General features: G+C 32.4%; 1 protein-coding gene across 8 annotated transcripts in view; it reads left to right on the top strand.

Annotated features, from left to right (window-relative positions):
* Positions 1-23,052, top strand: part of ANKRD17 (ankyrin repeat domain 17) — a 155,440-nt gene that overhangs the window by 100,722 nt on the left and 31,666 nt on the right. For 5 of the 8 annotated variants that reach the window (XM_010982731.3, XM_064485309.1, XM_064485346.1 and 2 more), the window contains 9 exons: positions 1,624-1,772; positions 9,412-9,523; positions 9,665-9,810; positions 12,469-12,611; positions 13,154-13,367; positions 13,864-14,039; positions 15,123-15,285; positions 17,275-17,370; positions 18,717-18,833. In XM_010982731.3, the coding sequence (XP_010981033.3) occupies positions 1,624-1,772; positions 9,412-9,523; positions 9,665-9,810; positions 12,469-12,611; positions 13,154-13,367; positions 13,864-14,039; positions 15,123-15,285; positions 17,275-17,370; positions 18,717-18,833 (1,316 nt within the window). The remainder of the gene's footprint in view (positions 1-1,623; positions 1,773-9,411; positions 9,524-9,664; positions 9,811-12,468; positions 12,612-13,153; positions 13,368-13,863; positions 14,040-15,122; positions 15,286-17,274; positions 17,371-18,716; positions 18,834-23,052) is intronic. The other 3 variants (XM_064485323.1, XM_064485318.1, XM_064485338.1) reach the window with 1 other exon arrangement.

The raw sequence follows: 23,052 nt of genomic DNA, 5'->3' as shown, positions 1-23,052 counted from the left end.
TTCTTTAAAAGAACTTATTCCAATTGAAATGTAAATTATCATTTAGTCATTTAACAATAAAACTTAGTTTTTTTGTTTAGTATGAAATAAAAATCAGTTCTTTGGACAGATTGGTGTTCATTCTAAGCTGATTTTTGTATTTAGCATTTTCATTTGTAAAAATCAATCTAATAAAAGGAGAATATGGAATCTATTTTAAGAGCCATAGATTTTATATGGTTTTGAAATTTATATCTAGAATGTGTACATTTGAATTATCTTGATCTTAATATACAAAACTACCAATAGAGTACCAATATCGAGGTCAATAGATGATTAATTTAACATATTAGTACATGCCCTTTTCTATTGGATCCTTAAGGATTCAAACAGTGTTTTGTTTTGTTTTGTTTTGTTTCCTCCTTTGCTTTTCCTTTGGCTTTTAAGTGGCTTAAAAATGTATAATTACAGAATGTGTGTTGCTATAATGTATAGTGTATGTTTGTGCCTGAACTAAGGATTTCATGTAAAATAGATTTCTTAACTGACAGTCATGTTTATAATTGTGTTATAATAAGGTCAATATCAGTTTTGTTCTTGGCAGGAACATAACCTCTTTTACCTGGTTTCAGATCCAGTTGTGACTCATGATTGTTTTCTGTCTGATGTAGTTGATAACTACATTGATAATACACATCCACACTACTGCTGCTCATTCAAAGATTAATGCCCAGACTTTAGTGCTATATCATTTTTAATAAGAGGGAAAAAGGATTGATGTTCACATATCAACTCCAGAAGTTAGTTGATGAGGGAATAAAGTACCCTCAACTGCTACCACCTTGAGAATTTTCCCATCTCAAGTACTGATCTAATTAGCCCCTTCTTAATTTGCTTATTTTGGTAAAAATAATGTTGTGGCAAAATTATACTTACAAGAACTAACAATAATTTATATTTGAAAGATGATTGTATGCATAAGTTTATTTCTACCCTAATCTATAAATTTTGTCCTCATGCATCAGTGTGATTGCTGGATTGATTGGTGGGCATTTTATGCCCGTCAGAATAATTCTATATGTGAGAAACTACTTCTGTGTGAGGATCAAATTTTCATATATATGCTGTCATACTGAGGGCTACCCGCTGTCTGCAGTTAATGAAACAGTAGGAAGTATTTTAAATATTGAATAGCAAAGTTCTCCCCAGTGATACCACTTTTATTAGTTCTAGAATAAAAAGTGTGAAATTGGCAAGTAAAAGTCACATTTTCCTCCTTCTGAACTTGACTATTTTATATTTTATTCCTTTTCTGATTACGAAGATATAATGGACAACCATTTGCATCTATATTTAATTCATAAAAATACTTTTGTTTTCAGGGTTATTTTGAATTAAGGTTTTATGATTACATACTGTAAGAGGGAAATCTGTCTTTTGTAAATAAGTTACTCTCAATATACATTTTCATTTTGGACTGTTGTCCAGTGTCAGAAATAACCGAGAAAATGAGTTCTTAGTGCTATGGCAGTCTACCTGTAGACATTTTGTTTTTAAAGGTCTTTAAATATTTTCTAATAATTATTTCTTACTGTTACCTAACAATGTTTCATCCTTATTAAGTGCAGTTATTTTGTTCAACAGCAGTCAGTGGAAGAGCATCTGCAATGTCAAACACTCCTACCCACAGTATTGCTGCTTCCATTTCCCAACCTCAGACTCCAACTCCAAGTCCTATCATCTCTCCTTCAGCCATGCTTCCTATCTACCCTGCCATTGATATTGATGCACAGGTAAGCTCCAGACTCAGGAGTGATGGTTTTTAACTGGAATTATATCATCATTACATTACAAGCATTAATCATTGATTTAAAATCTTAGACTGTTTATCTCTGAGCAAAGACCTGAGCCACAGTTACAGAATGATTAGAATCCACATTTAAAGACAAAATATCAAATATAGATTGTTACTGATAATTATCATGAAGATCTATTTTCCGAGGTCAAGTAATCTATTTTTCTTTAAACTTTAGAACAAGATGTAAAAAGAAAGAACTTACTTAATTAAGATTAGTGTGTATTTTCTTCTAAACTTAAATTAGAATATGAGTTTTAGAAGATGTTTTGAAATTCATAACGGATTACACATAAAAGAAGAGGTTCTTTCATTTATATATCATATACTCTCACTTGCATTTATATTCTTTGAAAATTCTGAATTTGCTGGCTGTAATATATAGTGAGTCTGTGTGTCTGTTCTTGCTGGCTGTAGTATGTAGTGAGTCTATGTGTCTGTCTATAACACTGTTAAGTTTTTTTAAAAAAAGTTTTTTAAAGAAATTAGTTTACTGTGAAATCTTAGAGCAAAGTGAGGTTGGAGAAGAGAGGATAGCTTGTGTTTTGTCCTGAAGAAATGCCGAGAGGCCTAGCTTAGAAGACTGCTGAATGAGGTAAGGGTGTATATGACCTTCTTCAGGGCTGAGAAATGTTTGTAGTTTATTTAGTTTTAATTAATACCTAGTTGGGGGACTAGTGTGAGGGTGGTGGTGTACATTATAAAACTTATGGTCTTATAAGTGATCAGTTCTTTATAAACGTAAATTTTAGGGGAGAGAGAATGTGTATATTATTGGACTATTAAAGGCCTATACTCTTAAACTATTGAAAATAAAGCTTCCTTTTCATTAAAATGTGACAATTAATCAATCAATCAATCAGTCGATCAATACTGTGAAAAGGAAATTGTATTTCTGTTCTTACTTGCTTCTCAAATATTTATTGTTTTATATGAGCTAACTTTTTTGGAGCTCTTAAAAGTGTCAGGGGCTATTTTTAAGGAATAACCTCATTCATTCTGCAGACTACACATATCAGTAGCTACTCTTGAACATCCATTTTCCTGATAAAGAAACTGAGGCTAAGAGAGGAAAAAGCATTTTGCTTACAATCACTTTTTTTAACCAAGAAGTGGTGGGGCTGGGTGTCAAATTTAGGTTGATTTGATTTCAAAAACGCCCTTACAAATATCATACTATACAGAACAACTATACAAATAAATATGAGACATTCATTTGATAAACCACAATGGTTTACATTTCATATTGACAGCATTGTAAAATTGAATGGAACTTTTTATTGAATTTGCATTATTTTCCTCTAATCTTTTTTGCTGAGTTTGTAAATGTTTTAACCAGAAGTATATTTTCTAATTTTTGTGGGATCAAAAATTGAGCCATAAGGAAAAGTAAAAACTTCACCAAAATATAAATGGATTTCTTTTTTTAAAAGGCCTTTAAATGAAACAGCTGCAGAGAAGTTTCCACCAAGTATGTTCATGATTTTATTGAATTTGAAATTGTTATAGTGATGGTGAAATTTTATCTGACTATACCACTAAACCAACCATAAGTTAATTTCTGTTAAGTTACATTTAAATACTTTTAAAATGTTAATTTTAAAAAAATAACATTTTAAATGCAGTAGACATACTTAATGTAAAAAGATTTGCGTTTGGCTCCATAAAAATCTGCTTCTTTTTTATCTGGTCTTTACATCGAGGTTTTTCAGTTGGGTTAGCCTAATATGAGTTACAGTACTTTTCTTGGAGTTTACCGTAATTGCATAATTAGACATTAGAAAATTCCTGTTTGAGAAAGCATAATATAAAATAAATATTCAGAAATAGTTGTTCACTATTTTTTTTTAATTTTCAGTGTAGTGTGTTTTTTTATTTGTTTGTTTTGTATTTTTTGTTTTTTAGTTTACTAGTTTTTATGATACCAAACAGGTACTTTAAGTGTTAAATTAAAGATTCTTTTGTGCTAAATCCATCTGAAGTTTTTTCTAGATTCTCAAATAAAAATCCCATGAAATTTTACATAATGGTTATTTTGATTTATGTGTGACAATACTGTGCCATTACAGATAGGTGATGTAATGAAAAAATTAATACCAAGATTTTTCCTCTAGCTTGAAAGATTAAACATTCTTTAATTAACTGGATCTTTCGTTTATTTAACAAAACTTAACATGTACATTCTTAACACTTTACAGACACTAACTTCTTTAACTTTATCTCTATAACAATCTCATGAAGTAGGTACTGTTACTATTCCCATTTTACAGGTGAGGAAAGAGACCTTGCCTAACAGATAATTTTTGGTGAAGCCAGCTTTCAAACAAAACAAAACAAAACAAAAAACCCTCTGAGTCTAGAATCTAGAAAATGGGTCTGTCTAGGTAGCAAAGGATCATGGGTCTTTAATCTTTGCATCTTTTTGGCATATTTCCTTGGCCATACTGCATATTTACCATAAATCTTAATTTAAGGAAGAACAAAATAAATTAATTTTTTAAAGCTTTAGTGTATAAATCTTTTTTCAAATGCTAATGATTTATGAAAAATGATCTTTTGAGCATATTAGGGAACTCATATTTCAAATAAGAATTAGCTGGACTCAAATGTATAATTTCTGAACCTCAAAGAATGCTGAAGATAAGAGTTTACATTCTTTATAAGGTTCATTGAATCGTATGTTTTATAATTAGAAATCACCCTTGGTGTGTGTGTCACAGGCTCCCCACCTCTCTTGTAGTGGTCTTACTGAATCAAGTTTGTCTGGGTATTTTCAAAATTTTTAAGACTAATACCATACACTGCTGTTTCCAAAATTTAGGAAACATCAATAAATGATAGTTTGAAGGAATTATTTGGGACTGTTTTACTGTCCATTTTGTTAACAGGTATAATCTGTTTTTATTTTGCTTGAGTGGTATAATGACACTATACATGGGTACTCTAGATACAGAAATTAGGAATCATGTAGAGATTTTTAAGAACCACTGGTTTTATGAGACAGTAAATCTGGTTGAAGGTCAGAGTTGAATACCACTGAATTAATTAAATATTTTCTGTATTTCACTGTGTGAAATTTTTACTAGCTCTACTAGTTACTAAAAGTGGAGAATCAGTTGTTCTGTTCATGGGTTCTAAAACCTTGTGTTTCTGGCATGAACTGAACTTGTGTTCCAGTTCTGAACTGCTTGTCATTTTATTCTCAAATTTATTATAAAGGCTTTCCTTGAACTTGGAGTAACTTCTTCTTGTACATCTCAAAAATGAAAAAAATAACCTATGTAATTTTTCCTTTTTTCCTGTTTTTAATAAATAACATACATCCATTATCTTTTAAAGATAGATAGATATTAAATTTAACTTACTTATCAAGACTGACATTGTAAAGTATGTAAAATTATGTTTTACCTTTAATGGTATAAATATTATTTGGATATTACTCTCTTTTCCTGCTTTTGCAACACAGAGAACACTTTCATCACCATGATTTAACAAGAGAAATTAAGGAGACCAGGAAGAATGAATTAATAGTGATATATAATACACTGCCATTGAAGTATTCTCCTTTAAAATACTTGCAGAAATTCTGCTTGTTTATATGAAGTGTTTTAGAGATTTTATTTACTGTTTTACTGATTATTCTCATTTGTTGAATGCCCTGAAGTACTATCCTTTTTAATCTTATATATGACCCCTGACATGGTTAGAGAAAGAGATGTTTGAGATTATAGAGATCTAAAAAAGGGTCTTCAGCCCTTTAAGTCCTAATAGTTTTCTAAGTAATTTAATTACGTTAAATGTGATTAATGGATATATTTCCTTTTTATAGACAGTTCAGGTATGTTTTTTTCACTTACATTCCAGTTCATTAAAAGTTGCCTTTTTCTTTAATATTTCATCTGTCTTATAATACTTTCTTGGTTTTGTACTCTTGTAAAATTGAATAGTCATGCTGATAACCTATAGAATATTTTTGCATTGAATATAATTTTATCATTTTTCATGAGCCTGAATCATTGTAACAACATGTTATGATATAGAATGGTATGTTTTGTGATATTGTGAGCTAAATGGAAATTTTCTTTTTACTGTACACCTGGAAAGCTCTGGGCATCTTTCTCCTTTCCAGGTTCCTCATAGATATATGACCAAGAATGAGACTTGGTAACGAGTATAATATAACTTGACTTCAGTGTTATTTTGCCTTCTAGGAAGTCATCACCTACATTGTTATCATTATTTCCTTGATTAGAAATTTTTTTCTGTACCTTTTTGGTCATTGTTAATTTTAACCCAGACTACTACTTCAGTTCATTTGTTTCTTGATGTATTACAAATTAGGATAATATTTCTTACCATTTTGGGAATGTGTAGGTGTGTATTTGGGTAGGGGTAGAAGCCTCACTTTAGAATCTTTAAATTCTTTTATTACTGTCTTAAAAAGATTGTCATAAAATTAGTTGCTTAAATTACTCCTTAATGCAGAAATATAGTGGTTATCTATTCTTAAGTCCCCCAAGGAATTTGATTAATGCCCCCCCTTCTCAGCTTTAAATATTTTTTTCCTTCAACTCTCATACTACAGTGTTTACATTTCTCTCAAAGTCTAAACCTAAATTTGCCCTGTACAGTAACCAGTAAACTCCTAGTGAGCAGGAACTGTGTTTACTTTGTCAACCCTGGAGTACCTAGCAGAGTACTTTGAATATAAAAGGTGTTTAATAAATGTCAATTAAATTGATGTTTTATAATGTGGAAAAAACCCAAATTATACGAATCCACTAAAATTTTCCATGCTTACCTTTTTACTTGTCTATTCATTCTCTATTAAGATTGGCACTGATTTCCTAAAGTGCTCTTTAACCCCCAGAAGATTTTTAGAAATCTCACAAACTTCATCATAAAGTTTATACTGTTCTATTGATTGTCTGTACACTAACATAGAGAGCACATAATATAGATACACTTAACATTATATTCCTCTCAGTCAGCTGTGTCTTAGGGCTGCTCTGTGATGTAATAGAGAAAGCAGCATTCTGTTATCCAACATCCTCTTTTTTTTTTTTTACACCAGTCTTTACCAGTTATTAGTGTGTATGACCGTTGGAAGATTATTTCTCTGACCTTTGTTTCCTTTTCTCTGAAATCAGATATAGTAATTCCTTCCTTATAAACCTGAAATAAAGATCAGATACTATAAAACAATCAGAGCTGTCACTCATTTAAGTATTCATGTCCTTCTCCATTGTTGTAGTTGGTGCATCTCTCCCTTGTGGCCATTCCTGATCTCTGCAGTCAGTGGCTCAGCTCTCTGCCAGCCTCTTCTGCAGAGCAGCTTTTGCGGTCTCCCTCTTCATCACTGACTAGTAGGCTTTTTCTTATTTCTTGACTCTATTGATTTTTGCCTTTTGTCTCATTATTTGGGTTTTCATAATAGAGCTTAGTTTTTACAGTTATTGAACTTCTGGAAGAATATGCTTTTCTTTTTATATTACATAAACATAATAAATAAATATTTCATATATATAGTCCTTTGCTTTATTAGTGATAGTCTTTGAATCTGTGACCCTTACAGCTAATTGTCATTCATTCAACTTAACTATTATTTATTGTTTCCTAGGCAAAACATTACTAATAGGTAGAGAATGCAAACATAAATAAGACATGTTCATTACCTTCCAGGAATTTATAGTCCTTTGAGGATAATAGACACATAAGTAATAATAGCATAATGAAGATTGGTGATAAATGCTGTAATAGAGGTGCATATGTAAAAGCGGGAAGATGGTTTAGAACAGGATTGTACAATAGAAAAATAATGCAGGGCTTGTAATTTTACATTTTCTGGTAGCCACATTTAAAAAAGCAAAAAGAAATAGGAGGAATTAATTTTAAGAATATATTTTATTTAACATAATATATCCATAATATTGTTTAAACATATAATCAATACCAAAAAGTTACTGAGGTAGTTTATATTTTTATTTTACACTAAATGTCTTCAAAATTTGGTGTATATGTTAACACTAAGCCTAGAATGGTCCAATCATCCTGGTTTTCCTGGGACTTTCCTGATTTTAGTACCAAAAGTCCCTCATCCCAGAAACTCCCTCCATCCTGTGCAAATCCAGATGGTTTGCTACCCTATTTAAAATGAATCTCAACTTGGACTTCATTGGAAATACTTGATTTGCGTTTAGATTGGTTAAATACGGCTGGAAAAGTAGATTCATTACTCAAGTTGCTCCAAACATACAAAAAAAGGTTTTTAATAATCAAATTGAATTAACAGTTTTTAAATTTAAATTAATTAAAATTAAATAAAATATTGAAATTTAGTTCTTCAGTCACACTAGCAATATCTTAAGTACTAATAGCCACATGTTGCTAGTTTTTTTTTTTTTGAACAATATAAGCTTAGAGTACTAAAAGTGTAAGAAATTAGTTCACTAAATAAGTGTTTAAACTATGATAGGGTTTAACCACTAGTAAATCCAGTATTGGTCACTATCATTGGCAGAAGTCACAATTGTATATGAACAGTCTCATGTCTCAATTATAAGTCTTTGTCTTTCAAAATACTCTGTATATTATGTTTTTTTGTTGTTGTTGCTGCTGTTCCTTTAAATTTTTAGTAGCTTTGTTCCTCAAATACAGTTAAGTTACTTGGAAACAATTTTTTCATTTTAACACTTGCTTTTCAGCTTTGTTGGATGGGTCCAGAATAGCAAATTTGGCCCCACTGCTGAGGATTTTACTTGATATTCTGTGTGTTTTAAGGGTCTTTCAACTCTGGTTCTGGGAACCAAACTATTCCCAGCCCTGTATAAGCTTTAGGTGTTGTTCAGCCTGATTCTTTCTGGTGGTCTTTCCTTGGCCTCCAGTAATTTTTCTCATGCATGTATGCTGATCAGAGCTCAGCTGAAGCTTCAAGGGGAACCCTCTGCAGATCCCTGGAGTACTCTCTGTGTATAGCACCTTCCTCTCCAATAGTTTGCCCAGTAAATGCTAGCCATCTTCACCTCTCCAAATTCAGTCTTTTCAACTCAGGGAGACTGCCAGACTCTGTTTGGGTACCCTTGCCCTGCACTTTAGCCTGGAAACTCTCTAGGCAATCGAATGAGTTAATCATTTCTCTCCTCCAAGATCGTTGTCATATACTGCCTAACCACCATCATTTCAAATAGTTTGTCTTTTTTTTGTCATTTGGGTTAGGAAAATAAACCTTGTCTATGCTACTCCATTTGCAGGTGGAAGGAAAAGTGAGTCCACAGTAGTATTTCTTAAACATGTAGTTGAAAACAGCATATGGTTGAAAATCACACTTTTTCTTCTTGCATGCTTTAAGAATCACCATAAAGTTCAAATATTATTTGTAGTCTTTAAAAAATCATAAGTTGACCACTAATGAGAAAAAATGACTCACTATCCAAATGTTTGATATAGTGATAGATATATATATATCTCTGTGTATATTTGGTATATGTACATGTTATGTAATTGGTGTTAACATTCTAAAATTATCTAATAAGTTAATCAACAGGTTTTGTTTGTTTGTTTGCTTGTTTTTTAAACAGACTGAGAGTAATCATGACACAGCACTAACACTTGCCTGTGCTGGTGGTCATGAGGAACTGGTACAAACACTGCTAGAGAGAGGAGCTAGTATTGAGCACCGAGACAAGAAAGGTAGAGCCTACTTTTGTTAATTATTTTTTTCTGGATTATTTGTGTTCTGTGAATTCTGCATGAGCTCTGTTTGGATGATTAGATACAGTGGAAAACAGTATTGTTCCTTGCTTAGCTAAGAAGATCATTATTTTACTACAGGTTTTACTCCACTCATCTTGGCTGCTACAGCTGGTCATGTTGGTGTTGTGGAAATACTGCTGGACAATGGTGCAGACATTGAAGCCCAGTCAGAAAGAACCAAGGACACACCGCTATCTTTGGCTTGTTCTGGGGGAAGGCAGGAGGTATTGCTGTCCCAAGTGTATTTTTTTTTCCTCCATCTATTTAACAGATATATGCTTTAATTTATATGATTTTGTGGGAACAGTGAACAGACATTAAGATTTATCACAGTAACTTAGATTATTATCTTTTAGCAAAAGGACAAGAATTAGTGTTAGCATAAGCTATCTTGCCAGAAAAATCATATGTTGTTCATTATCCTGCTCATCTAAAAGTACTAACCGCCATAGGAATCTCGGTATTGCATTCAGGCTAAAAGAATAATTAAGATGTTCCAAATCAAATCAGTAAGCTCCTGATAAGCAGGGCCTGTATTCACTCACCATTTCCTGTTCCAGCGTACCTATCATGAAAGGTACTTAAGCTCAGCCTCTGTTGCTCTGTATGTATAAGACTTAGGAAGTTAAGACTAATCCAGTTTTAGTTGTTCTGAGGACTCGTCTTTTACTTTCTCCTCACCCCTTCTCAACTCTGGAGGAAAGGTTCTCAGGTAGTATTATGTGACCTTTTAGTTTTTTAAGATAGCTGGTGTGCTTAGTTGTAGGCTCAAGAAGTCATAGCTTTACTCCCTTGTGTGTCGTCTTCTGACATTTAATAGTTGGATAACCTCATTTTTAAGTCTGTTTTTTAAATCCAATCCTCTTCACCAGTCGTACTGTCTCTATGGATTGACAGCGTCTTAATTAGGGAATTAGTGAATCTTATGTTTAGGAAGCACTGTAGGTCATCCAGGTCAGTTTCCTACTTGGCTTCAAAATCGTTTTCTTTTTTATTTCACCATTCTAAATATTTTTTCCTGTATTCCATAGTGTAGGTGATTCTGTCAGTCAGAAATATAAATGTTTTGTTTTTGAAATATAATGAAAATAAAGTTTTGACTTAACTGAAATTTTCAATCATCATGTGGTTTGAAATAATACTTGTCTCACATCATAACAAATTTTTCAGTGTTGTTAAAAAGTTGATTTCCTTTTGAAGCAATGTTAAAGCCTGTAGTTTACTGTAATCTTTATGTATTTTTATTAAAATGTAACAGATGAGGTTATAATAATTAGAGAAGTCTTTTAGGGTAATAATTTTGCTGATAACACTCTTACTTTGAATCAGTGTCATTCGAACAGTTAAGTATTTTGAAGTAATTAATAAAACATTTGAAAGTCATTTTACTATAAAATCACAAACTAATTTCTTTCATGTTGAATGTGTATTACTTTTGAGGAATAGACCATTCCCTCTCAGAGATAACTAAAGTCAGTTATCTTTGCATAATGGAATTAAGAAAACTTTAGAAATTTGATTAGGGTTTTCTACTTTATTGCTTAAGGGACTCTTTGTAAAATAAAACAGTCTAATACCAATTTGGGGGCTTATTTTTATAATCTTAAAAGCCACATAAGCCATCTAGTCTTACAGGCTGTATAAGCAAGAGTGATAGATATCATCTAAAATTGGTCAAAGCTTTATTCAGACGAGTAAAGTTTTAGTTGGTACATAAGACACAGCACTGTTCATTAAAATTTATTTGTTATTTCCCAGTTAGTATTTTGGGGGAGATATATATATATATATAGAGAGAGAGAGAGAACAAGGATAAGTGCTGTGATCTTGAGCAGTCCTTAATTTCATCATGCCTCATAAGAAATTCTACTAGGTGGAACCCATGAACAATGGAAGTATATTTCCACAAGAAATGTTGATAACAATTTTATTCAAAATTACCCAAAACTAGAAACAGCAGAAGTGTTCATCAGTAGATGAACTAGCATGTTGATATAATGGAATGCTACACAATACACACAAGTGACTCTCAAAAGCTATGTGATTCATTTATACGAAGATTTAACGTAAATTAAACTACTAATCTGTGGGTAGGATTGACTAGGAAGGAACATGAGTAACAGATTTAAATTACATTAGGTTTATACATTTGTTAGTACTCAGTGAATATACAGTAAACTTTTGAGCATTTATTGAAAGTTACAAATGTCACCTAAAAAAACCTGAAAACAAGTAGTATAGTTAATGGTACACATGCTGATGTATTTAAAGGAAATTGCAGGTGTCTACAGTTTACTTAGAAATGAAATGCATCAAAAAATGATGGACAGATGAATAAATGTGGTTAAGTAATTAAATACAGTAGACTATTAATGGTGGAATCTAGGTAATGAGTAAATGTTTTCAGCTTTTCTATATGCTTGAAAATTTTCATAGTAAAATGTTAGAGAAAAAAGTGTTAGCTTTATTCCAAAAATTTTTTTTCTAACGTTCAGTTATTGATTTTAAGTTAAAAAAATTTTATGGGCATTTACATATATAAATGAAAGTCTTATTCTACTTTACCACTATGTGGTGGAGTAATACAGAAATACTAATTTCCAAAATAGCATTGCGTAGGGTTACATGAGGTCCATATCTTTCACTGAACAGACTGTGCCATTTCAGCAGATTTCATAATGGATTTTATTTAAGAAGCTATCCCCTTGTTGGCTTCTAAGACCTTTTGCTTTCATTTGAGACTGATTTTGTACACAGGATGAAAGGACCTTCCCCTCTATATATAATATACCAGAAAAAAAAAAAAAAGAAATCAGAAATATACACCTTGCAGATTATCTCACTGTAAGAAGAAAACATATTTTTTCCTTTTTTCTTTCCAGGTGGTGGAGCTATTATTAGCTCGAGGGGCAAATAAAGAGCACAGGAATGTTTCTGATTACACACCTCTAAGCCTGGCTGCTTCTGGTGGCTATGTGAACATTATCAAAATATTACTAAATGCAGGAGCTGAGATTAATTCTAGGCAAGTTTTATTCTCTCTTTCCAAGTCCCTTAAGAGTGTTATGTTAAAATAGCTGTAGAACACTTATTTTTTTTTAATGCCATATTTAGGAAATGCCTGTGTTACAAATTTAGAATTCAAATTTAAGTATTTAAAACTGTTGAAATAGAACTTGAAAAAATTACCAATTACTCTATTTCTTAAGGTACTAAAAGTAAACACATCTGACTTACTAGTTTTTATTAAGCAAGGAGGTATGTACTTTGGGACTTTAGGATAGATAGTCCATCTTAATAATACCTTAATAATTTATCACTTTTCAGCCCAAGTCATTATGTTGAATGAGATACAGAAAGTATTTTAGTTCTGAGTGGTAAAAGATTTCTAATGGAGTCTTGATAGTATCTCAAAGACTTAGTAGGGCTGAGAAAAATGATTTATTTTAAATAATTCTGCAAAATAACCTTAAATCCTGAAATAAAATTCCACGTTATCATCCAATTTTTCTGGGACATTTGAAAATGTGTATTTTCCTTTTGTTCTCCCCATACTTCCACCCCCAGAACTGGTAGCAAATTGGGCATTTCTCCTCTGATGTTAGCAGCTATGAATGGGCACACAGCTGCCGTTAAGCTCCTGTTAGACATGGGCTCTGACATAAATGCTCAAATAGAAACCAATCGGAACACTGCCCTTACCTTAGCCTGCTTCCAAGGAAGAACTGAAGTGGTTAGTCTTCTGCTTGATAGAAAAGCAAATGTGGAGCACAGAGCTAAGGTAAGAAAAAGTCTTGAGGTTTACACATGGATTTATTGCTTTGATATTTAAGGTGTAGCAATATGCTAATTATAATTCTGATACTTTGTAGTAACAGTTACCTCTTACATAAGGCATTTTATCAGAAGTCATTCTTTATAACTCAGCTAAGCATCCATTCTTGAAAATACCTCAGCAAAAAATTTTTATAGGTAATAATGACATTAGAGTTACCAGCTGAAAACTGTGCTGTTATGAAAGAGAAGACAGGAAACATTATGAAGTGCCAGTTACATGCCAAGTACTTGCATGCCAAATTTTTTTCCCAACAAATTGACATTAAGTAGAATCATCTGCTTTCAATAGATCTCATTGTGGCTGAGAGAGGCTAGTAGTGTCAGTGCTGAAATTTAGTTGTTAATTTTTCGAATAGCTATACCATATTGCTCCCCCAGATTATTGTTAATATTTTAGTACTTTACATCTCTTACATGTTTTTATTTTTCACTAAACCTAGACTGGCCTCACACCACTAATGGAAGCTGCCTCTGGTGGGTATGCAGAGGTGGGCCGAGTCCTTTTGGATAAAGGTGCTGATGTTAATGCCCCTCCAGTGCCCTCCTCGAGAGATACAGCTTTAACCATAGCAGCAGATAAAGGGCATTATAAATTCTGTGAGCTTCTCATTGGCAGGTATGTCACCATACTCTTCATATATAAACATGGTGTTTACTAGTGATTACTATTCTCTGTGTAAATTGTACTATTAACAAATCAAATGTGATTGCTTCTTTTATAAACTACAGTGTATTTTAATGTTTTAAACTTAACTCTTATTTTCCACCCGTCCAGAGCTATGCTGCATTGTTTATTTCAGTGCAGCCTAGAAATATCCTTTCTTCCTTTTTTGTGTGTGTATACACTTTTAAAGTACTGTAAAGCTATTTGAACATCCAGCTATTGTCATCCATGTACACATCTGCCATACAGTTTGAGTTTTGCAAAGATACCACTCTAAGTCTTGAAATTCTGGCCACAATCTAAGGCTTCATTGTTGATTTTCTTGTTCTTTATAGTAATTTTTATAGTAATTAGGGATTTTAAGTGATAGCTGTGGAACTGTTCAAGATACAAAATAGAACCCAGTATAGTTTTGTTTCAGTCACTTCGAAGTTGCCTGTTAGTCTTTGATAATTCTTGTCTGCTGAATTGGATTTCCTATTTTAACAGTCTTAAAGACCTTTAAGTATCCTAAGCAATAGTATTTAGTCGTAAACTACTGTTGTTCACCATGAGTCTTAACCTACAGTGATGCCCACTGAGTGCTAAACCTTCATGTTATTTGAAGATTCATTCTTTTCTGAAGCCACATGATATAAATACATGAATACAAATAATCTGAAAGATTATTGCCTTGTAGGATACTGTTTGTGCTGTAGGATACTGTTTACTATATTGATTGTGATAGCAACAGAATGTACCTTTATTTTTCACCAAATATAATTTCATACCAGGATGTGAAATTCAGAATTAGGCACAAAGAGTCATTTTTAAAATAAAAGAAAAAAACAATTATTGGTATATGGTTAGTTTCAAGTCAGTGACTTAATTTGATGACTAGAAATTCTTTGTAAATAATTTTGAGAAATACATCTTAGTCCTGTATATTTTAGACAGTGTTCACCTTTACAGAATATTTTCACAAGTTAATAGTTGATTTTTATTATTACCTGTGTTATTTCATTTTAAACAGCAGTGTTTGTGTCATTCATTTAGGGGAGCTCACATTGATGTACGTAACAAAAAGGGGAACACTCCATTGTGGCTGGCAGCAAATGGTGGACACCTTGATGTGGTTCAGTTACTGGTGCAAGCAGGTGCAGATGTGGATGCAGCAGACAACCGCAAGATAACTCCTCTTATGGCAGCATTTAGAAAGGTAGAAGTCTTTTATCCTCATTCACTTGGATGGTTTTCACTTAGACTAGAAAGTATGATTTAATTATCACTAAATACTATTATTTTAGGATCTAACAGCAGTGATGAAAGAGTAAAAAGCAAATAATCACTCAGATGGCAAGGGTGAAAGGTAGATAGAGGTATCCCAGAAAAGCCATTAGTATCCATAGTAGACATCAAAGCTAAATAAACTTTTAAAAAGTTGTTCTAAGTAGTATTTTCAAAATCTAGTTACAATCTTAGTATTTTGCAAAATATAAACCCAGCTAAAAGTAATACTTATGAATGTTTCTTTCTTGTATTAGCATAGCTGAGAAAAATTTAACTTAAATTGATTTTATTTTTAATTATTGACTTTAATTTCCAGGAAAAAAGGAATTAAATAATGAAAACCCAGCTGCCAGTATTTGAAACCTTCAGAAGTAGAAATAAATTTTGTGGAAGTGCAACTTTTTATAGTGCATAGCACTGAACTGTATATAAGTAATTTGATTTAATGCTTTGGGTGATTTCTTAAGTGCACTTTTAATTTGTTACCAGGGAACTAGGAAAACCAGATTAGTGTTACAGGGATTATAATTTTGAGTTTTGTCATTCGTGTAGGTCAAACCTTACAGATTCCAAATTGTTTTGTTATATTGAAAAGTTTTAGTATATAAATTACAAGAAATCATCTCTTCCTTTTTCTCTTATTACTCTGATTCCTGTACTTTATACCACTTCTTTCCTGGTGTTCTAGACTACCTTCCCACTCTCGTCAGTCAGACTTATTCTTTCTCACTGGCTACCTACGTCGTCTTCAAGCAAACTAGCTTATCATTATCAAGTTTATCTTTCTAACTATTTCACTTTGTTAGTATCCTCTTCAAGAACCTTTTCCTTTATCCCCAGTCTGTAATCCTTTGAAATCCAATCTTTGTTACTAAAAGCCCAATCTAGTGCTCTTTGAGCTCATCTCCCGTTAAGTCCCTAATGTGGAATCTTCTTGCTTGGTCTTTTCTTTGTCACTGTCTTTCACATCACCTTTGTTCTCATCTCAGGAATGCTCATGTCCTTCTTCATTTTTCCAAAATTAACTCATCCTTTGGGTACAGTTTAAATCTTCCCTTCTACAGAAACTTCCCATTCCATTTGAGTTCACATTGAGATATCTAATCTGTTAAAAGTTGTGGAAATTCTACAATTCATTATTATCTTTTTCTGTTTTGACAAATATGTATTACTATTTTAACATCTGACATGCATATATCTTATCTTTCCAATAGACTTGGATCCTTAAGAAGTGTACTTTCCTTTTATACTCTTGTATTCATTTCATTGTTTATTTTCTTAGTACCTACCATATACGACTGTAATGGTTGGGATATTACATTGTACAGATTTCACCTGTTGCACTTTGTACAAAATGTAATCAGGGATCCACATCCAGAGTTAGGTAAAACTGTATGAGTTGTCTCATATAAATAGCTTAAATACTGTAGAAGTGTTGGTGAGATATCAAGGAATGATGCAAATGGCATTTAAGCTATTCATTAAAAGATAGGGATAGTTTAAAAAGATGTAAATAACGAAGAAATAAAGGCAACAGAGGAAATGTACTAAATATATAAACAGCTGTTTATCCAGCAATTTATAGGTGTTCTTGTCAGTAAGTGGATTGAAGAAAGTAGAGAGCCTCTTGAACACTGGTTTAAAGATTTTGAACTTTACTTAGTGAACTATGGTACGGTGAACAATACAATCATTCCTTACACTTTAAGAAAGTGTATTTTATTTCTTTTGCACTACCTAATGCTATGCATTCAGCTTTTATCTGAAAGAAAAAATAGTTGTTGTGTCTACTCTGAAATACCCAATTTCAGTCTATTTTGTGGCACTGATATCAGTGGAATCTTAGTGAAGACAGACTAGATTTACTGAATCCTGTTAGAATCTGTTTTCAATCTGACACTGATACCTATTTTTTTAGGGTCATGTGAAGGTGGTGCGCTACTTAGTCAAAGAAGTCAATCAGTTCCCATCAGATTCTGAATGTATGAGATACATAGCAACGATCACTGATAAGGTAATATATTGATCAAATTCATCCCCACTGTGAACTTGGGATCCCATTTGGTATGTGTGTGAGTGTGTGTGTGTGTGTGTATGTGTATGTGTATATATTCCACACTAAGGAAAAAAGAATCTTTAATTTGAGCAATAATGTATGGTACATAGCAATTTTTTATTTATCTAGTATTCAGGAATGAGGTATGCTTTTTAAGAGACTCCTCAGATTATTTATTTACCTAATGAAGTAATAAAACATTTTCTGTGGTAGAATTTACCTTCTTAAAATAGTACTTAAGCTAATGTAATTTTAATATAAATGCTAAACAATCTAAAGCAAATTATTGTTATTATTCATTAGTGTTATAATCTATCCAGATTGATACCTATTCTGAGAGGAATAAGTAAGTGGATTTTTTTTTAATACTTGAACAAAAATTAATGTAGTACTTCAATTATGGTCAATAAATCTCTAAGATCTTCAACATGATATAAAATTGGAGTAACTGTCAGGTTAAGAATGAATTTACTAGGATTTTTTGCAGGAAAAATAAGGAAGATAAATCCATTTAGCGTTCTATTTGAGATCTTCTGGTGATGTTTTGATTTGAGAGTAAAATCCTAAGACATGCCTCTGAAAAACTAAGATTATCTTTCTATTACATTTTCTTAGCAGTTATTACATGATAGTGAGCAGCTTTTTCCCTTAAGTTTTATTTAACATAGCTAATCCACTGTCTTGCCTGCCTCTAGATTCCTTTATGACAATTAATATTCCTGGAGACTACTGGTTTTCTTGGAAGGGACAGAGATTAAAAATAAAGCTGTTGCCTTAATAGGGAAATAATCCCTTTACTGTCAAAAAGTGTGTGCTATGAATGAAATCACTAAGAAAAATCTATAAGTATTGTGTCGATTTTTTTATGAGCGATTCTTGCACAAGAAGTTAGAGTAGCAAAGCCTAAATATTTGAGAACAGTTTTTGCCAATTACGTATTTTGAATTTTTTAAACCTGTTTTCTTTTGTTGATACTGACCTTTTCCTTCAGCCCATTAACCAGCTGACAAATTTTTGCAGCTCTATTTGTGGTATGATTTCTCATTTAAATTATATGCGTAAATAATTTTAGTTTCTGAAATGTGTCGAATGGATATTATTAAAGAATAGTAGAAGCTCTTTGCTTATGTATTTTTTATAAGATATCATTTAAATTATGTTTTTATTTGTACCCTTTTTTGCCCTACTACTGATCCTTGTTGCTTATGTTCATTTAAGCACCTTAATTAATACTTTCATGTTTTCAGAAATCTCTCCAAATGTTGTTTTTTTGAGGCTAGAAATATCTTAATTTTTCATTTTAGGAGATGCTGAAGAAGTGTCATCTTTGTATGGAGTCAATAGTGCAAGCCAAAGATAGACAGGCTGCTGAAGCAAACAAAAATGCCAGCATTTTATTAGAGGAGTTAGACTTGGAAAAGGTAATGGTAACCTTTACATATGAAAAATACCTACTTTTGTCCTTTCTGCTTTTCTTTTTCCTAATTTATAACCTGGTTTTTCATTTTGTTTTGTTTTGGTTTTGCTTTTGCTTTCAATTAAGTACATGGTTTTCAAGTCTGGCTCAAATACTGAAGAGAATTATGAGTATTTTAATATCATTAAAATAGTTTTCTTTGTAGTCAAATTAACAAAATGTTACAAGAATTGCATTGATCTGGAAATCAGAGAACCTAGCCTCTAATGCTCAATTATCTCAACTAATGATCTCTTAATCCTCATCCACATCTGTTCTTCATCGATCCCAGACCTTGTAACTTGTTGCCAACAGATTTATATCAGAAGTACCAAATACAATACGAAGGCATACACTACCAAGGCCTAATCAACTAGTGAAATACAACCAGTTGGTGGAATGTTTAATATGTACCTTTTTAAATGGATGCTTTCTCTTGTACTTTTCTCTTTCAGACACACTACAGCATCATTCCTATCTATTCCCATGGGGTGTAAAATACTCCAAACAACGTATATTTTAGACAATTTCATAACGGCTTCTTTACTCCCGTTAGTGTCAATAACTGTACTCCAGAATGTAATAGTAATAGTAATCATAGCAGGAAAAGAATTGCTCAGCATGGAATATTATGGAATATGTCCTGCCATATTTCATCTTTCTAAAAAAGGTTAAAAATGTATAAAATTTAACATGTATTCCTTAAATTTATAAAGGATATGCAGTGATAGCAGGGGCTAGGGTTCCAACCCTCCATGCAGTTGAAAATCTGAGTATAACCTTACAGTTGGGCCCTCCAAATCTGCAGTTTCATGTCCACGGATTCAACCGACCATAGTGTAGTATTGTAGTACTTACTTATTTTTTAAAAATCCACATATAAGTGGGCCTGCACAATTCAAGCCTGTGTTGTTCAAGGGTCAATTGTATAACCTTTTTTATTTAAGCCAGGTTCATTCATTTTTATTCTACTCGCTGACTTTGTTAAGCTGAACATTTCGTATTATATAAAGAAAACATGAATTATTTTAAACATTTTATTCTAAATTGAATGTGAAAATATACATTATTTTCTGAAAAACACATTTAATATCAGAGGTTCTTCATTTTAAAAAATTTCTAGTTTAGATTCTGACCAAATGAAAGTTAGCTTTTTGGCCACTTTGAAGCTTTAATTGAATATGAGCACGCTGAGAGTAGATACTGTTATAATCACTGTTGTAACTATTACTTGACCTATTTTTATATTCATTTTCATCTAATATTTATTTAATGTCTGCTGAGTACCAGGCAATATAATAGGGCCAACCTGTATGACAGAATATGTATTATGAGTCTTCTCTGCAAAAATATTATTACCCTCATATTATAGATGGAGGAACTGAATCTATGGGAAATTAAGTAACTTTCCTAAGCCAGGCTAGAATTTAACCCACTTTCTAAATTTTAAATTCCCTGGTTCCCTCTCCTCCCTTAACTTACCTCTTAGTGCTTTCTCCCTTAAGTATTACAATATCCTGTTTTGTGCATTACTCTAATGTTAAAATCTCTAAGTGACAGTTATTTCATGATACTGTTTCTTTTGCATTTGCATAAATCTCAGAAAGTGTCCTTTCTATAGCTGAGACATAGATAATCTGTTTTTAAATAAAATCTTTGTTTCATACCTGGATGTTACTACTTTACATGAAATAACCTTTAGGGATTTACTGCATACCTGTGGATTACAAGGTCAGGAAGCACAAATGTCTTATTAAGGGTGTCTATTCTTACTCAATTTCAATGTTTTTTTAATTGCAATAATACGTTTAGTTTAAGCTGTGAGATATGCAAAGATATCTAAAATGTGCCATCATTATAAGGTGACTGAAGTTAAAAACCTGGTATGGTAATTAACTAAAAGTCCTCACCTGTACAGTTACCTTTGCAGCCTTTTAAGACCTTATGTGATCTGGCCATCCATAGCACTCCCTGTACCTCTCTCTTATCTTATTTTGCTGTTTTCTCTTAGTCACTTTACTTCATTCAAAATGACCACCTTTTTGTTCTTGCTATGCTTTCTGCCTTGAATGTCACTTCAGTTGCCTCATATTTTAGTCTGCCTTTCGTGTTCTTCCTGTTCTTCCCTTCTTTATTTTCGTGTTCTAATATTCTAAATACTGTATTTTTATTTAGTAATCTTGTTTCTCTCTCTACCACAAGAGTGTATGCACCACAAAATGGTACCTGGCATGTTACAGGTACTCAGTAAACATTTGTTTAGCAAATAAATATCCACGTATATGAAGACAGTGTACCTTTTAAAAAAATATTATCATGTGAACATATTACTCTAATACTTGTTTTTCCCTCTTTCAATAACTGAAGAATATTGTCAGTTGATAGTGATTTAAATAACTGCATAATATACTCCACAGCAAGTTTGTTTTGAGTTTTTTGTCACTGCAAATAATGTTGCAGTAAATATCCGTATACATGTTTCCTTATATTTTGGTGCTTTTTTTATTTTTATGGAGTTTCTTCACTTGGGTCAATATATTTTAAATTTGGTACTTCTGGAATATTTTCCTACTACCATCAGCAATACATAAGTGTTTTTTCCTTGAATTCCTGCCAGCATTTCTTAACCTTGATGTTCATGCTTTCAGAGCCTCAGATTTAAGGCAAAAAAAAAAAAGGAACTTCTTTCAAATGTCATTGCGTATTTTTCCATAATATTAAAACTCAAAGGTGATAATTCTTAATCATAAATTAATTAGAGCTAATTCTCCATGCATTGATCCTTTATAAGCAATTTTGAATGGGGGGTGGTGCATGGATAGAATTCTAGATTATAGAGGAGGCCCTTTCCTGAACTCCAGCCCCTTTCTATTTCTATTTGAAAAATTATCAGATTGAGATCTGATAGGATTTGGTTCGCTCTTTTTTACTTATGATTTAAATCTGGAAAAGTACAGTTTTTTGCCTTTGAGACACAGTACATTCTGGCTCCACCTTCTGATTTAGGAACATCATAGGAGTTGGTCCCATCTGGTTTAGGTAACTTACTGCTTGTATAAAAATGCTCCTTTGATCAGCCTTTCTAATTTGAAAATGTTGGTTAATAGGTTTGTAAAAACTGCTGTGGAGAATACTGCTCATTATATTGAACAGATTCCTTTGTCCTTATGCAGCAAACATTTGATTTACTGAGCATTTACTATGAAGAAGCCATGCTCTAGAGCAATTGATATGGTCAGACTGTGAAGTATTCTGGCAGTTAATTGCTTGTTCTCTTAGGACGTTAACTAAGTTATGTTTTGGGCTGTTAGAATCCTTAGTGGGTGTTATTGGTCTGCACTTTTAATGTCTCACCTCCCTACTTTATCACTTCTTGTTTCTCGCCTTTGTCTTTGTAAACTTTCATAACCTTTTAGGGAATTATGTAGGGTATATTTTTTAAATATTCCTTATAGATATTTTTAATTGGGTTTTTTGCCACCACCTGAAGCTATTGACATGCCCACTTCACAATCTCAATTTTACACATTTAATTCTCTATCATCTCTTGTCTTTTCAGCTTTACTCCCTCTAGAATTCTACATCCAACAATCCTGAAAACATTCTGCCTACCAATAAATTGTAGGATCCATTTATCATACCACCCTTCACTGGCCTGCCTTACTCTTTTCTTTTCCTTATTCTTACCTGAACCCTAGTAACTGAAGGTATCTAGGGAAAAAAAACAAACAAAACTCAACCTTGATGACTAATTTTACATTAAATGTGTGACAGTGGATCCTTTACTGCTGCCCAGTAGTCATACTGTATCTTTCTCTAGTTCAATGTATTCTCCCACTCATCTAGATCGTTATTTCTTTCTCCTTTATTTTGACTTCTAGTACATCCTCTTCTTCTCCCTCAGTTGCTGACCTTACATCCTACATCAGTGAGAAAACTGAAGCATCAGAAGAAAACTGCCAAAGACTTCCCCCACCCCATCTTCCTATTCACCATCCCGATACTTCCTACCAGTTACTAAATAAACCTGTAACCAGTCCCTCTATTTATGAGCTAGATCCTATCTGCTTTCTGCTATCCTTTACTCAAAAACATTGTTGTAGCAATTCTCTCTTATTCTATATCATTTCCCCCTTCTCCGGGATCATCGTCATCATCATATAAGCTTTATCCAATTGTGAAAA

The sequence above is a fragment of the Camelus dromedarius genome, chromosome 1 (assembly GCF_036321535.1).
Source record: "Camelus dromedarius isolate mCamDro1 chromosome 1, mCamDro1.pat, whole genome shotgun sequence".
Classification (NCBI taxonomy): Eukaryota; Metazoa; Chordata; class Mammalia; order Artiodactyla; family Camelidae; genus Camelus; species Camelus dromedarius.
The sequence above is the reverse complement of the archived record's forward strand: the minus strand, read 5'-3'. Positions and strand labels throughout refer to the sequence as shown.